The sequence below is a fragment of the Vulpes lagopus genome, chromosome 11 (assembly GCF_018345385.1).
Source record: "Vulpes lagopus strain Blue_001 chromosome 11, ASM1834538v1, whole genome shotgun sequence".
In the NCBI taxonomy this organism is placed as follows: Eukaryota; Metazoa; Chordata; class Mammalia; order Carnivora; family Canidae; genus Vulpes; species Vulpes lagopus.
Window position 1 is genome coordinate 84,401,545 of NC_054834.1, and position 17,796 is coordinate 84,419,340.

General features: G+C 38.0%; 2 protein-coding genes and 1 long non-coding RNA gene across 32 annotated transcripts in view; 1 reads left to right on the forward strand and 2 right to left on the reverse strand.

Moving 5' to 3' along the window:
- Positions 1–437, reverse strand: part of WDSUB1 (WD repeat, sterile alpha motif and U-box domain containing 1) — a 49,689-nt gene extending 49,252 nt beyond the window's left edge. For all 3 annotated transcript variants that reach the window (XM_041721683.1, XM_041721678.1, XM_041721679.1), the window contains exon 1: positions 282–437. The gene's annotated coding sequence lies outside the window, so the exon portion shown is untranslated. The remainder of the gene's footprint in view (positions 1–281) is intronic.
- A 42-nt stretch (positions 438–479) lies between these two features.
- LOC121471234 lies at positions 480–12,251 on the forward strand. The gene is made up of 3 exons (XR_005982638.1): positions 480–822; positions 1,359–1,461; positions 10,987–12,251. It is a non-coding gene; the product is annotated as an uncharacterized LOC121471234 (long non-coding RNA).
- An 871-nt stretch (positions 12,252–13,122) lies between these two features.
- Positions 13,123–17,796, reverse strand: part of BAZ2B (bromodomain adjacent to zinc finger domain 2B) — a 391,511-nt gene continuing 386,837 nt past the window's right edge. For 10 of the 28 annotated variants that reach the window (XM_041721644.1, XM_041721652.1, XM_041721654.1 and 7 more), the window contains one exon: positions 13,126–14,655. In XM_041721644.1, coding sequence (XP_041577578.1) covers positions 14,502–14,655 — 154 coding nt within the window. In that variant the 3' untranslated portion in view covers positions 13,126–14,501. Of the gene's footprint in view, positions 14,656–17,796 lie in introns of all 28 variants that reach the window. The other 18 variants (XM_041721665.1, XM_041721666.1, XM_041721649.1 and 15 more) reach the window with 6 other exon arrangements.

Sequence of the window (17,796 nt, forward strand, 5' to 3'; positions counted from 1 at the left end):
CCCGGTCCCTCCCAGGCCCCGCCCCGGCCCCCCGCCCCGCAGGCCCCCGACCCCCCCCACAGGCCCCGCCCGGCCCGGTCCCTCCCAGGCCCCGCCCCGGCCCCCCGCCCCGCAGGCCCCCGACCCCCCCCACGCAGGCCCCGCCCGGCCCGCCGCGTCCCGCTCCCCCCCGGTCCTCGCCGGCCCCCGTCGCGCGCTTGGAAGCCGGCAGCGAGGAAGCAGCACAGGCCCAGACAGCCCGGGCGCGGAGGCTCCTCGCCGACCCCGCGGCGCTCGCCCACCTGCCGCCGCCGCCCCGCGGGCCGCCAGCCGCACCCCGTCCCCCTGGAAGACGCCGGGCGCGCGGGGCCCGCCCTCAGCTGCTCCGGCGCGCGGGGCCACGTGACGCGCAGGTGCGGGCCGCTGCCGTGGAAACCGGGAGGGAGGGGCCAGGCCCCGCCCCGAGCGCGCGCCCCGCCACCGCGCATGCGTGCGGCCCGCGAGCTGAGCTTCGGGAAGGGCCCGCGTTCCGCGGGTGGGGAAGCTGGAGCCCCGAGGCTCAAAGGTGGCGTAGTAGCGACTGTGCGGGGATTGCAGCTCCGGGTGTTTGAGTCTCCTGCTCCCGTATTGCTCCCCCTCCGAGGTGTTCCTGTCCCCGCCCTCCGAGGTTGCTCCGCAGCGGTCGGTGCCTCGGTGCGCAGGCTTGCGGCCGCCGCCCGCCCGGAGCCCCGGCCCTGCGCGTCCTGGGTCCCTGTGGGCGCCGGGAGCGCCCGAACCTACTGCGCGTGTCTTCCCACCTTGCGAGGGTGTCTCCAGGCTCGCGGGTAGACCTTGGTGTCGTGTGTAAGTGGCCACAAAGTCATCCTCCAATCCCTTTTGAGATTAAAAAAACGTGCAGCAAAAAGTTCCTAAGCATTGCCAACCCCTGTTAGCTAAGTGCACGTGCAGGGAAGTGCGTGATGCCATAGGACTACGTTCAGATGAAAATCAAAGATACAGACGGCTCTTATTTAGAATTTTTGTGAAAAAAATAAAAAAGATAAAAAATTTTTGTGAAGATTCTAAGACTAATTGATATTTAAGGAATACAGTGAGCTGTTGAAACTTTGAAAGCTGCCGATGATTTTCCTAGTTGTTATATTTATTGGCAAATCTAAAAACCTGATCTAAAAAAAGTCGATATAGTTTGGTCAAATAAAAAGGATTTCATTTAAAAAAGGATTTTGCTATGTGTTAGAACTTATTTATAGTAACATCAGTCAAAGCAAAAATAATTTCCTGCAGTGACCCTGTGGGCAGATTGTAAATACACTACTACAATCCTGAGCTTAGATCGGTTTCAAACTAAGCAGCGTGTTCAAGACACCTTGTCGTTTCAGAACACGTGCTGCCTCTTGGAACCGTCCTTCTCCAGTCCTCCGTGGAGCCCACAGTAGCTATTGCTATTGCGTAGTGCAGAGACTCTGCTCCTTAAGAAGATCAGTAAGTACTGAAGAGTTATAAGACCCTGTTAGAACCTAACTGGTGAAAAAAAAAAAAAAAAAAAAAGAACCTAACTGGTGCTTTTCTTCTGGGGAGTCATTGAAGTAATAGCACAAAATGTCGCTTTTAAGGGAATCATTTTGCTTTCTGTTGATCAGACTTTATTTTTAAATTAAGAGCAGGGCAGGCCGGGGTGGCTCTGCGGTTTAGCGCCGCCTTCAGCCCAGGGCCTGATCCTGGGGTCGCGGAATCAAGTCCCACGTTGGGCTCCCTGCAGGGAGCCTGCTTCCCCTTCTGCCTGTGTGTCTGCCTCTCTCTGGGTGTCTCTCATGAATAAATAAATAAGATCTTTAAAAATAAGAGCATATCCAGTTTGCAGTTATGTGATAAGGGTAGTATTCTATAATCCAGTCTTTTCCTTTAAGAATTGTTTTTATAAAATCAGCCATCAGGCGATAGCTTTTTAATCCATGCAACTTTAGAATTTAATGATGAAACATTAGAAAAAAAAAAGGAAACTAAAGTCATATATTTGAAGAGTAATGACCTACAGTGCTCACATTTAAAGATGAAATTGAGATCACTGGAAATTATTTGTAATGAAAAAGACGAAACGGGGGATCCCTGGGTGGCGCAGCGGTTTGGCGCCTGCCTTTGGCCCGGGGCGCGATCCTGGAGACCCGGGATCGAATCCCACGTCGGGCTCCCGGTGCATGGAGCCTGCTTCTCCCTCTGCCTGTGTCTCTGCTTCTCTCTCTCACTGTGTGTCTATCATAAATAAATAAAATTAAAAAAAAAAAAAAAGAAAAAGACGAAAGGGGAGATCAAAATTCATGATTTGAGATGCTCCTGTGATTTTTAAGTTAAGGAGTATATCATGATTGAGATTTGGAACACCTAATAACATGCCAAATATTGCCAAAACAATGTTTTTCTAGAAAAAAATTTGTGGCTGTATAAATAATAGAGCTCTTTGTTAGAAATATAGAAGATACACATAAGAGAGATAACCTAATAATTGCATCACTCAAAGATAACCCCCTCAGAGGATATTATGCTAAGTGAAAGAAGTCAGAGAAAGACAAATACTGTATGATTTCACTTACCTGTGAAATCTAAAAAACAAAACATAAACCAACTAATAAGTACAGAAAACAAGCGGGGGGTCACCAAAGGTGAGGGATGGGCAAAATAGGGGACAGATATTAAATAAGTAAGACAGAGGAGACAATTTACAGCATAGAGAATATAGTTAAAATATGTGACAAATTTGGACATGATAGATGGCAACTAGATTTATCATGATGATCACTTCAAAATGTATATAAATGTTGAATCACTGTGTGTACACCTGGAACTAATGTGTATGTCAACTATACTTCAAAAAGAAAAAGCCCATTCAGAGGTAATATTTTCTTTCAGTCTTTTACTCATAAAAATTTTAATAATTTTACAGAAAGTCCTGGAAACTGCCTTTAAAACTCAAACGTATATCCTATTTCCCATATCTAAAATTTCTCTAGTAGCTTCATTATTTTTCTGCATAAGAGTCCACGATACATACCATAATTTATTTAATATTTCCCCTGTTGCTGAACGGTTGTTTCAGTATTTTTGGTGCTTATTGTAAATAATACTGGATCAGATGGCTTTGTACATAAATCTGTATCCACAGTCATGAACACTTACTAAGGAAATTGTCAAACAGAAATGGAATTACTGGGCATAAGGGTATAAAGATTCCTAATAAATATTGTCATGTTGCTTTTCAGAGGGGTTGTATGGTTTATACTCTCAGCAACATATGGTTGTGCCTGTCTCTCCACCTTCTTGACAGACTTGAGTAATATTTAATCTTCACCAATTTGATGGGCAAATCGGTTACAATATTCTTTAAGTAAGTTATGTAAAGGAAACTCCCTGCCTACACATGCCAGTTGTTCAGTACAGAGATCTTGAGACCCGTATGGTTAGTTTCAGAGAAAGGCAAGTTCAGAGAGGAAAGTCTTCTTGTAAACTGGTCTCTAGTCTATGGATTTGTGATTTAGGAGATGTTAATTAAAATATCTTGCCAATATACTAACATTGTAAGAATTTGTAGAAATCTTTGGTCACCTTAGTGAACTGGTTATCTTATTTCACAGAGTGTCAAATAGTTGGAACTTTAACTTAGAATCTTAAAGATTTGTATTTTATGCATTCTTTGCTTTAATTATGTAACTGTGGTCAATAATCCTATTTTATCTTTAATTTCCAATCTTTTTTTGTAATAGTGACACTTAAGGTATATAAAGCCATTTAAAATGATATAAAGAATAGCTTTTTTTTTAAAGGTTTTATTTATTTATTCATGAGAGACACACACACACACACACACAGAGAGAGAGAGAGAGAGAGAGAGAGAGAGAGGCAGAGACAGGCAGAGGGAGAAGCAGGCTATCTGTGGGGAGCCCAATGTGGAACTGGATCCTGGGACCCCAGGATCACACCCTGGGCTCAAGGCGACAAACTGCTGAGCCACCTGGGCTGCCCAAGAATAGCTTTTCAATTACATAGTTAGCAATACATGCTCTCAAAATACAATTGCAATGGGAACAGAATGGGCGTGAATCAGTCAGGCATTGAGTACTAAAATGTATGACTGAGAATAGCCAGGAGATCAAAAGAGAGATGATAGGCACTGGAGTGATTAGAACAGGAGGCCTAGGAATGACTTCTAAATAGGCTTGAAACTTGGGCCAGCCAAGGGATGAGCTTGGGAAATACTCAGGGATGTGTTGGGGGTGTATGCTTTGGCCTTTTCTTCCTCTTTGGTACCAGAAGTATTTTTCTTGTTTATGGATTCTTAAATCCTGACTACTCATAATTTAACTTAAATTTTTTTCTTATTTCTCTCATTTTCTCAAATTCTTTATTTTCTTATTATTAAAACTCTTTAAGAGAATTCAAGATGTTAAATGTTAAATGCATTTCTGAAAAATAACAAACCCGAATTTTTGGTTTTAGATTCATGGTTTTTTATTACATAAGAAGAAAGTATGACAAACACTGATGCCCATTTTGAATAGTTCTCCTCTGGACAATTCTTCAGAAGTCCTCCAGCAGCCTTTCTCTCATGTGTCCTTGCCCAGAATTGTATTCCATGCCCATTTGTTAAGTAATCACTTTCAAGGGCAGCCTGGGTGGCTCAGCAGTTTAGTGCCACCTTCAGCCAGGGCATGATCCTGGAGACCTGGGATTGAGTCCCACCTTATGCTCCCTGCATGCAGCCTGCTTCTCCCTCTGCCTGTGTCTCTACTTCTATCTCTCATGAATAAATAAATAAAATCTTTAAAAAAAAAAGTAATACTTTCAAGAAGGAAAAGAATTGTCATTAATTACACTCTTGGAGCTGAAAAAAGGGCCCACTTTCCCCTGAAGCGTATGGTCAACTAACATCTACAAGAATGGATGGAAGGAAATAAGGATACAGGGCAGCTACTAAATAAAGTATCTTCCACTTGGAAAATATCTATACAACAGAAAACTATTTAACTTGCAAACAGATGTGAAAATAAGTCACACCTCAATTATGTTATGCCTCAATCTTTATTTTTATTTTTTTTTTTAATTTTTATTTATTTATGATAGTCACAGAGAGAGAGAGAGGCAGAGACACAGGCAGAGGGAGAAGCAGGCTCCATGCACCGGGAGCCCGACGTGGGACTCGATCCCGGATCTCCAGGATCGCGCCCTGGGCCAAAGGCAGGCGCCAAACCGCTGCGCCACCCAGGGATCCCATGCCTCAATCTTTAATCCTTAAATGGCATTATTCAGTATATTCACCAGTTATTTTTACCAGCTAAATTTACCTTACTTGGTTGGGTCTTTTTTTTTTTTTAATTTTTATTTATTTATGATAGTCACACACACACACAGAGAGAGAGAGAGAGAGAGAGAGAGACAGGCAGAGGGAGAAGCAGGCTCCATGCACCGGGAGCCCGACGTGGGATTCGATCCCCGGTCTCCAGGATCGTGCCCTGGGCCAAAGGCAGGCGCCAAACCGCTGCGCCACCCAGGGATCCCGGTTGGGTCTTTTTAAATGTTAAAATAAGAATAATGCACATTTGTTGCAAAGGTATGATATATGGATAAGGAAGATGACAAAGATGTTAAAGTCTTCCCAGATTCTACCAACCAGAGAAGAAACTACTGTGAACATTTTTATACATCCCTTTAGAACTCTCCCCATACTAAGTGTATTCAATATATTCTAACAGAATTACTATAATTCTATAGTATAACCCCCTTTTTTCACTTAATTTACAAATATTAATAAAGATCTATATGATAGGTTTTTTTTTTAAAGATTTATCCATTTATTTGAGGAGAAAGGAACAATGCACATGTGTGCAAGTGGACGACGGCAGAGAGAGAGAGAGAGAGAGGGAGAGCAGACTCCCTGCTGACTGCTGAGCCCCAGTGGGGTTGACCTCAGGTGCCTGAGATCATGACCTGAAAGGATATCAAGAGTTGGACACTTAACCCACTGAGCCACCCAGGTGCACCCACATTATAGTTTTTAATGGTTGAATAGAATCTTTTTATTTACTTTTAATTTTTTTTTAGAATCTGACTTTTTAAAAAGTCACTTCTATATAAAAAGTAATTGAGATTTGCTCTAATGAACTCAGAAAAGTGTATCACAAATGTCAAAAGCAGTATTAAAAAGGAATTGTAAATGTATTTTGAGAATTGAAAGAATCACTAGAATAAGTTTATAGCCTCTCCAGGCATTATGCTATCTCCATACAAGCCTCTGTTGTGTAAATATCTCATGATCCTTTGGTGATCCAGGGAACTTACTGAGCTTTCCTTTCACTTCAGAGCCCAAGATAGATTCCCAATTGGCTCTAAGCCTTAAGCCTCTGTCATTCACTACTGGGTTCTCCCTCAAGATTCACCATATTCTTTGATATCTACGACCATGATTATTAGGGCTGTTTTTTTTTTTTTTTATTAAAGACACGGTAAGGAGTCTGTTCAGGGAGAATAAGAATACCCTTAGGTATCGAACTTGATACTTAATTTAAATTTTTTTTAGTTAAATTAATTTTTTTAAAAAAAATCAAGAATGAGAGCACATGGGTGGCTCAGTCAGTTAAGATGCTGACCCTTGATTTCAGCTCAGATCATGATCTCAGGGTCCTGAGATTGAGCCCTGTCAGGCTCCTTGCCCAGCAGGTAGTCTGCTTAAGGGTTCTCTCTCCCTCTGCCCCTCCCCCTGCTCCCTCAGGGACTCTCTCAAATAAATAAATATATTTTTTTAAAAAGTTCAAGAATGAGTGACCTACAACTTCTAGTATACTCTGCAACACTTTGATTTAGTTATCTAATGAGAACAACTCAAATGATTTTCAAGTGTATAGTCAAGGTAAACTACAAACGATCTCAGATATTAATTTTACTACTGCCTCATCTTTTTTTTTTTTTTTTAAGATTTATCCATTAGAGAGAGAGAGAGGGTGTGTGTGTGTGTGTGTGTGTGTGTGTGTGCGCGCGCGCGCATTGGGGCGGGCAGAGGAGGAGAGAGAATCTCAGGGAGACTCTCCACTAAGTGCAGAGCCTGACTCAGGGCTCAGTCTCACGACCCTGTGCTCTTGATCTGGGCTGAAATCAAGAGTCGGCCACTAACCGACCGACTGAGCCACCCAGTTGCCCCTCTCTACCCCCTTGATGTAAATGCTAAGGTGCAAAATGCTCTTCCAGTGAAGGTCCAGAGGATCCAAATTACCTTTTCCTCTAACTCTGCATTTAGCCAACTCCTTACCCACCATACTTCCAAGCACTACTTTTGCTACAGTAACTCATGAATCTATACAAGTCCTAGCAATACCTAAGAACTCTCAATATTTTCTATTCACCTTTTCTTTTTCTTTTTTTTTTCTATTCACCTTTTCTTTTTTTTTTTTTTAAATAATTTTTTTATTTATTTATGATAGTCACACAGAGAGAGAGAGAGAGAGAGAGAGGCGGAGACACAGGCAGAGGGAGAAGCAGGCTCCATGCACCAGGAGCTCGACATGGGATTCGATCCCGGGTCTCCAGGATCGCGCCCTGGGCCAAAGGCAGGCGCTAAACCGCTGCGCCACCCAGGGATCCCCTATTCACCTTTTCTATTCAGGCTTTTCTTTAGCAAGATCAGCTTTCTCAGCTAACTAGAGCAAATGTTTCATCTGAATATCACCAGCTGAAAATAAAATTTGGTGCAGTTTTTACAGACCCTAGAAAGCAGATAGGGTTAGATATGACATTTACGTTAAAAACAAAACTATGAACATGCACATCAGACTTGAAGCAGCTAATATGATTAGACTGCTTGATACTTTTCAAAACATGGTATTCAAATTCAAAATCTATAATGAATTGCTAGTGAAAATAATACAAATAAATATTGAACACTGGAACGTAGGGAAAAAGAATCCTCTTTCACTACTGGTAGGTATGTAAACTGGTATAATCATTTGGAGAGCAGTAGGGCCATAGCATGGAAAGTGTTCATAATACCTAACCTGTGTACATCCTAGAGAAACTCTTATCACACACAGTCTGTTAGTTTTCTATTGCTATGTAACAAATTACCCAAAACGGAGTGACTTAAAACAATATTTATTATCTCATAGTTTCTGTGAGTCAGTAATCAGTAACATATAGAAATCAGTTCCATTGCTATACACTAATGAGATATCAAAAATTAAGAAAATAATCCTATTTATAATTGCATCAAAAAGAATAAAATACCTAGGAATAAATTTGACAAAAGTGCAAGACTTGAAAACCAAGTACTATAAACATTGATGAAAGACATAAATGGAAAGATATTCCATGATCATGGGCTGGAAGAATAATAGTTAAAATGTCCATAGTATCCAAAGCAATCTATAGATTGTCAGTGCTCATCAAAATTCCAGTGGTTTTTTTCACAGAAATAGAACAATCTTAAAATTTGTATGGAACCACAAAGACCTGGAATAGCCAAAGCAATCTTGAGAAAGAAGAACAACTCTGAAGGCATCACACTTCTGGATTTCAAAGTATAATCCAAAGTTATGCTAATCAAAATAGTATGGTACTGGCATACATGGTCAATTAATCTATGACCAAGGAGGAAAGAATACACAATGGGGAAAAGACAAGTCTCTTCAATACATGGTGTTGGGAAAATTAGACAACTATATGCAAAAGAATGAAAGTGGACCATTATCTTATGCCATATACAAAAATAAATTCAAATGGATTAAAGACATGAATGTAAGATCTGAAACCATAAAACTCCTGGAAGAAAACAAAGCCAGTAAGCTCTTTGACATCAATCTTAATATTTTATTGGACCAGTCTCTTCAGGCAAGGGCAATAACTAAAATAAACAAATGGGATTCCATCAAATTAAAAAGCTTTTGCACAGTGAAGGAAACCACTAACAAAACAAAAAAGGCAACCTACTGCATGGGAGAAGATATTTGCAAGTCATACATCAATAAGGGGTTAATATCCAAAGTATATAAAGAATTCACACAACATAATATTTAAAAAATCCAATTAAAAATGGGCAGATTGGGATGCCTGGGTGGCTCAGTGGTTGGGGATCTGCCTTCGGCTCAGGGCGTGACCCTTGAGTCCCGGGATCGAGTCCCACATCAGGCGCTCTGCATGGGGCCTGCTTCTCCCTCTGCCTGTGTCTCTCTGTCTCTTTCATGAATAAATAAATAAAATCTTAAAAAAGAAAGGCAGATGATTTGAATAGACATTTTCCCAAACAAGACATACAGATGGCTAACAGCCACATGAAAAGGTGCTCCACATCACTAATTGCCAGGGAAATGCAAATCAACTAGTACCTGACACTGGTTAGACTGGGTTATTAACAAAAAAACAAAATAACAAGTATTGGCCAGGAGATGGAGAAAAAGGGAAGCCTTGTACACTACTGGGAATATAAATTGGTGCAGCCACTCTGGAAAATGGCATGGAGGTTTCTCAAAAAATTAAAAGCCACCAAAAGATCCAGCGATTCCATGTGTGGATACTTCTCTGACGAAAACAAGAACACCAATTTGAAGAGATATATGCGCCCCTATGTTCATTGTAACAATAGCCAAGATATGGAAGCAACTTAAATGTCAACAGATGAATGGATAAAGAAGATGTGTATACATACAACTGAATATTACTTAGGCATAAAAAAGAATGAAAATCTTGACGTCTATGACAACATAGATGGTCCTAGAAGGTATTAGGTCAGAGAAAGACAGATGCCATATGATTTCACTTCTATGTGGAAAAACAAAATAGAAACAGACTCATAGGTACAGGAACCATACTGTCACCAGAAGAGGGAGGGGTTGTGGGGACTGAAATAGATGAAAGGGATCGAGAGGTACAAACTTCTAGTTACAAAATAAAGTCACGAGGATATAATATACAGCATAGGTAACATAATAAATAATATTAAAATAACTGTATGGTGGCAGATAGTAACTACAATTTATTGAGGGAATCATTTCATACTGTATAAAAATATCAAATCACTATGAAGTACACTTGACACTAATATATCAACTCTCCTTCAATCAAAAAACAAACAACAGCAACAACAACAAAAAACCCAACAAACCAAACAGCTCAGGAGTGGCTTAGCTGGGTAGTTTGGCTCAGGGTCTTTCATGAAATTGTAGTCCAGATGGCTGGGGCTCTAATCGTCCAAATGTTTAACTTGGGTTGTAGGATCCACTTCTAAGATGCTGCAGTTATATGGCTGCTAGAGTGTCCTCATAACACAATAGTTGAGTTTACGCAGAGCAAATGATCCAAGAAAACAAGGTGGAAGCAGAAATGTACTTTATGACCTAGACTGGGAATTCACAGGCTATGGTTCTAACCCTGATACAATGTGGAAACAGATTATACAAGGGCATGAATACCAGAAAGTGAAGATCATTTGGAAATCTCTTCAATATGACATTTATGCAGTGACAAGAAATTATAAGAAACTTAGGTTTTCTTTTTTAAATATTTATTTATTTATTTGAGAAAGAGAGAGCACTTGTGTGTGTGTGTGGGGGGGGGGGGGCAAAGGGAGAGGGAGAGAGCATCCTCAAGGAGACTCTTCGCTAAGTGCGGAGCCTGACTGGGGGCCTGATCCCAGGACCCTGAGATCATGACCTAAGCCAAACCCAAAAGTCAAACGCTTAACCGATTGAGTCACCCAGGTGCCCCTTAGGTTTTCATTCTTAATAGAAATTTGAAAGCAAAATGGGGTATATGCCTGTGATGTAATACCTTGCAGCAATCAAGAGTAATGAACTAGATTTCCATATTATTTTTTCCAACTCAAAAGAAATAAAAAAATATATGGTGTACTACGACTGATAAAATTTCAAAAAACACTACTTTCCACACCATTTATTTGTAAAGATAAATGTGTTGCTAAATGAATATATAAAAGGTTAGCTGGAAAGACCTATTAAAATTACTTGTATTTGACAGGAAGGAAATTGAAGAGTTGCTGAATGAAGAAGTAAAAGAATAAAAGAAGGGCTTTACAAGAATCCTGTGAAGAATGTGACATGAAGAGTTACCTCAATTTTATATAGTTGAAGCTTAAAAAATTTTTTTTCTTTAAGGTTGTGATGTAGCCCAGGAGATTTAAGAGATTTTATTGAAACAAAATTCCTAGTAGATAAGATTCTATTAGTTTCCCAGTGTTGTATTTTTTTTTTTTAATGAATCATATTCCTGTGGAAGGGAACTTTGATTCTCTTTAAAAAATCTCCTTTGTCTCCTTGTTGCAATGAAATTCTTTTAACAGAACACAAGCTTCTTTCATTATTCAAAGGGAGATATTTAAGATATAAATGACCTTGAGTGAGGTAGCCCACCAATAAAGTTTACAGAAGGAGTGAATGATTGATAGCAGATTTCCCTGAGGATGTGTTTACCAGGAGGCTAAGTGAATAGGATTTTAAATTTTTTCAAAGGTGATAAGGATGGAGGTGATGGAAAAGAGAAGGAGCACAGAGGGAGCACATATGAGATCCTTCATAATTTTGATTTAAATGAGTGCTTTGAACAGATTTCATTTTGGGGTTGAAACAAGAAAAAGCGATCACCTTGCATTGATAGTAAATTACTTCTTATGAGTTTAAGGTATACCCATGGATGAGTTTTCACTTGTTTAATTTTCAGTATGGTTATCAACTAACTAAATATTAAATTACTCTATGTATTGTTTCAAAAAGATGATTATTTTTCTGGGTTTAATCGTAGTGTACTGTTTGGTTATTCTTAATTGATTACTACTTGAGTAATGATCTAAATCTAATCACAAGAGCAAGCCAGTGTTTTATAATTTACAGAGCGACCAAAACTAAAATGGAGAAGGTTCAGGTTAAAGCGTAGTTTATCTTAATTGAAGTATGTTGTATATACTTGCAATTATGTGATAGCAGAGGGTTAGGAAAACGTTTTATATCTGAAGGGAACAATGATACTGGTTTACCCGACCCAGGGCACTGTGAGTGCAAGATTCATTCACATAAAAAATGATCCACAAATGTATAGTTAACAATTGTTTCTGATCATGCCCACTTCTTGAACAGCTACCCCTCTTGAGGAACAATGAAGGAGCCAATATTTACTAAGCTTTCCTTTTTTTAGGGATAACTTTAGGGATAACTTAAGGGATAACTTACTTATTTTTAAAAGAAAATTATCTTTAATTTTTAAAAGAAAATTATCACTCTTGAAAAATTGTACTTTGTGTGTTTAAGTATTTTATTTCATTTATGAACTCCTCAGACACTGGACATATTTTTATCAAGCTTCTTATATAGCATCTAAGATAAATTAATGTAAGCATGTATCATCTCTAAGGCACAACACCCCATGAAGAAGACTCCCCATGGAGTATCTGGTAGTTCATAAACACAGAAACCAGACACTTTATTCACAGCACCACCTTGTTCTTTTCACCACATGGTCTTTTTGATTAAGCACGAGCCCCTAGAGGCATAAGTGCAATATTTGGTAAACAGAAACTGACATATTTACATAATAACAGCTCATTTTCATATAAGTCTCCACAAACCATCTAGAAATTTTAGAAAATATTCAGGTGGCCTCAGAGCATTTTAAAGTTAGGAATATTTTCTTCAAAACGTTTCTATTTTCCCTTCACTATTAAAAGCCATTTTCTAAGGATATTGTCTCAGGACCACTTCTCCACTAGGCTGTAAGCTCCATGAAGGGCCTCTCCCTGTCTTGTTGACCAATGATTCCTGAGAGCCCAGCAAGGATCAAATCATATTTCATGAATGCTTGAATTTGTAGCTCATGACTTATTAATCTATATGATCAGTATTTCTTGACAACTTACAATTGGTTACATGTCTACCAATAGAGACATTTCTCATATCAGAACAAGACTTTTAAAATGTATTCTAATATTTTCATATTGAAAATGTAAAAAAAAAAAAACAAAAAAACAGCAAAATGTGGTCCAGAGAGGCTCAGATACTAATGAAAGGCACAACACTTGACTTAAAACCACCCTCTTCCACCCCGCTCAATGTTCATCCATCTGCCTCTCCACCTTTAGGATTTTGTAAAAATCAAATTTAAATTAACTATCTTTTTGAAAAGAATATATATTCAGGTTCATTAAGAAAAACTAAAAAACTAGTTTGTAAAAGTCTTTTATTGTATCCGTGCCACACATAGTAGTGAAAAATAACACTCCTAAAAAAAAGAATGCTACCTTTTCCACAACATTTTATTTTAAATAAAACTTCAAGTACTCTTACATACGTACAAAAAAAAAAAAAATCTGATCTATTTGCCTCCAACAGGCCACCACAACACACAGTAGATAAAACACAGTGGTTACAAATGTCTTTTAAATTTATTTCTGAGGCAAGGCAAATGGGAAGGAAATGTTTCTATGAAAAAATACTGTGTGTGTAGGAAATTGTCACAATTTTATTCCACATGGATACAAATGATTATACTTTAATTTAGGCCCTGGTGGCTTAAAATTATATAACAAAATAGAAAAATGGAAAACTAATATCCCCTACACCCTGTTTCAAAGGCAGGCACTACCAAGATCAAGGAGACGCCACAGTGTTGGTAGAGGATAATTACTGTACAAGCTGTATAGCTATAATTACCTTCAGACTAAAATAAAATGCTACAGTCCTTCTAAGGCATAAACAATAATGTCTCCAAACAATATATACACATAATACATATTTAAAACAAGACTTAATATAAACAATAATGAACAGTATATACATGTCAATTTTTCTTCACTGTCTTGAAATACAATTTTACTACACAAGTGATGCAGCAACATATATATATATACACACATATATATAAATGTACTTGTAACTCTACAGTAAAGTTTATTTTTGGTGCTTTTATAGCACATCAGTGTAAACAGTTTAACTTGGCTTTGTTTTATATTTTAAAACATTCCTTGTTGTATTTTCAAGATTTAAAGCAATTTTCTAGTTCTTCCTTTTCACAGAAAACGAAGATTCTGGATGTGGTTTAATCATAAATAATTCATAAAATTAAATACATTCACTAAAAAATAAACTACAAAGTAAAAAAATGAAAAATAGATATTTATTGAGAGGGAAAGGAGAACCATTTCCCACATTAGAGCTCTGGTGTTGAATATTCAGTGCGATTTGATATATTTTAATTGCTATTGCACTATAACACCCTTTTCTTTGAAAATTCTTTGGGTGTGCTTCCCTGTTCTACCTAAATTAGCTGATAAATCACACAAACCAATAACCAAGGGCCTTGGTTGTTGTAGGAGTGAAGCCTTTAAAATTGGTATCATTCTTCTGATACTTCTTTTTTTTGTGATACTTATTTTAAGGAAAAAAAAGTCATTATGTATGTGCCTTGCACATTTATGTAAATACAGTTCACATTGCTGGTCTCATTTGTCCTTGTTTAAAAGGAAAAAAAGAGAGATTATTATAACTTCAGCTCACTTTGAAAATATCTGTCCACTTTTTTTCAAAATACTTCCTCATACTGTGGCCAGCTCTGCCTATATCAGAATCATCTTCATTAAATGTTTCACAGTTGTCAAAAACAAGCCTGACATCTACAGCAAAGGTTTCAAGGTTTGGATATCTGAAAGAAAACACATGATTTAGAGGTTGTTTTTATACAATGGCTTTGCTTTATAAACAAAGAGGTAATTAAAAGGTAAAATGAAAAGTAAAACTGAAAAAAAAAAAAAAGATAACTACATTTAAATTGACATAAAACATATACTCTCTTAAAGATAAACATTTAAAAAATTGCATGTGTTCTGACCCATGTAGGATTTAAAAAGATTAAATGGAAAAAATACATTTCTCTGAAGATCAAGATATATTTCAACTAACTAGCATTTTCTTCACATCCAATTTTCTTTGACCGTACATAATTCTCTGTCCCAGGACTCATCCCACTTGACTGGTTTATTAGTTCCTCTGATCAGTTGTGGTATCCTATCATCCACATTCAAAAATATTTAGTCACAGTAGAAATAACATAAATGCTTCCTATGCACTATAAACATTACACTTGCCCTGTAGTTTTTACTTCCCAGGACAAACTGCTCTGTGTTAAATCTCCATTTCCCATTTCTGTTCTTTTCTCTTCAAATGTGCACTTTTGCTCGAGCAAAAGTATCATACTGGAGTATGATAATCCAAAACAAGCAAAAAAAAAAAAGTGCTATAAGTGCTATCCCTTTATCAGAGATAACATTATGGAGACCTGTCTTTCCATAAGAAGCACTGTGGCTTCAGTGCTTTTTTGGTGTAATAAGCCCAAACCTTTTTCTCTGTAAAAACGTGGAAAACGGAAAGATGAATGAATCTGCCTAAACTCACTGGTAAAAGGAATGGTTTGTTTCAAGCCAACTCAAGACAAACCAATATAGTTTAAAAGAGGTCTTTTAGAAATTTAAATTAATTCTAACTTATGGTAAGCTAAATAGTAAGTAATTTATGTATTAGAAATATCCTTGAGGTACACACTGAAGCTCTGAGATCTGGTAAAAGTGGAATTATTTCTTTGATGGGATACCCTGTATAGTCTTCTACTCCTTCCCACTTCCCTCTACTATGTGCAATAATAAAATAACATTTCTCTATCTGTAATGAGCTCACAAAATTAATTCAGATCTTATATAACCTCACTTCCCTGTTCTGGGAATTATTTTTTAAAGAGGGGAAATTCATATAAAGTTACCCATTTTAAGGTAGACAATTCAGTGGCATTTAGTGCTTTCATAGTATTTACTATTACCAACCTCTGTCTACTTGGCAAAACACTGACATTGCCCCAAAAGGAAACCCTGTATCCATTAAGCTGTTGCTCCCCATTCTTCCTTGTTCCATCCCTGGCAAACACCAATCCGTCTATCATTCTCTATGGATTTGCCTATTGTGAAAGTTTAATATAAATGGAATCATATAACATGTGTGGGAATAATTTTTATAAAATATTTAAAAGTTACTTTGAGAAATATTTATCTTTTTTTTTTATTTTTATTTTTATTTTTTTTTTATTATTATTTTTTTTTAAATATTTATCTTTTTAGACTGTTCCTTCTTATAAGAAAAGGTTAATGACTAATGCTGGGGAGACTAGAATCCAGGACAGAATTCCAGGTGAAACGAATACTATTCCCACAGTTGATGGGACCCAGAAAGATTCATTAAAGTACTTCCTCCCCTCTATTCTATAAATTTCTAGTTTAAACATTTGAAATATTGTTTATGAGTTTTGGTTCCAACTTATTAGTTTGGGTTTAATCAAACAACTTGAAGTGAGATGAGCTCGAATCGACTAAATTTTGCTTCCCACAGAATTGGCACCACAAACAAGATCATATAGAACTGCTTCCCTCTCTCTGCTGCTTCGCTGTGACTTCCACCATTCACTGGGACTCATTCTCAAAAGGGAATGCCAATGTTTGGTAACGTCTAAGCTCTGTGTTAGTGTTTATCTTGGGGATTCTGAGGTTAGGTTCATCTGCCATCCAGGAACAAGTAAAGCCTTTCTGTGTAAGTCTTTGTCCAGGCCATGTTGATAATAAAGCATTATGCTACCCACTTAAACATGTTTGATAGAAAAAAAAGCAAAAGCAAAAGAACTAGTTCATATCTAGACAGCAGCTATTGCTTTTTGGTTCACATTAGAACCAGTACTTTTAATGGTTCTAAATGTTTTCTGAGTTTGGGTAGGTCCCTTCTATAATTAAAAAAAAAAAAAAGCAAAACAAAACACATAATCTTTTGAAAAACTGATATTTCAGGCTCCAAAGAAAGAAATAGGTCATTTGGTCAGTTTCTCAAATCTTTTTTTTTTTAATTTTTTTAAAGATTATTTATTTATTTATTTATTAGAGACAGAGACAGAGAGGGACAGAGAGAGAGAGAGAGAGGCAGAAGGAGAAGCAGGCCCCACGCAGGGAGCCCTACGGGGGACTTGATCCTGGGTCTCCAGGATCACGCCCTGGGCTGAAGGCAGTGCTAAACCGCTAAGCCACCGGGGCTGCCCAGTTTCTCAAATCTTTGATACGACGTGAGAAGAACAGTGATCATTATGAGTTAAATTCTATTTAACTCTTACAAACTGAATGTAAATTATGGAGCACAGTGATTTTCACCAAAAGAACACCCAGGAGGAGCTAAATAACATACTGAATTATAATGGTAATCATACTAGCAACAATAATAACGTCACTAGAATCTATTTTATAGTTATTCTTTCAATGTAAAACTCCTTCTTCATATTTTTTGTGTCTTTGCCGGTCACAAAAAATTACGGTCACAGGGTACTTTAAGCTAAACCACAAGGAATAAGAGGAGCAGATAATGGAGAAGCGAACATATACAGCTTAGCTCCCCGCCATTCAAATGAGGAATGCTTTTGTGTGGGCTTATTTTGCAAGTGAACAGCCTCATTTTTCGGGCTCCAAAATGAGCCAATGTTCAGAACCAAATAAATTCCATTAAGAACTGCTACTCTGGGGAGCTTGAGGTGACCTAACAAATATTAACTGTGGCCAGGAAGTCACTTTACTCTTCAGGTAGGATCACAAAGAGTTTTCTTCCACATTTAATAAATACATTTTTCGTATTCTCCAACAACATATAATACAACGTTTAATATTTAAAATTTCCAATGAACTTTTATCTCTACATTGTGATGACCTGGAAATATTAGTCAGTCTTTGTTAAATCCACATGAGATATTATCAATATTCCATTGATG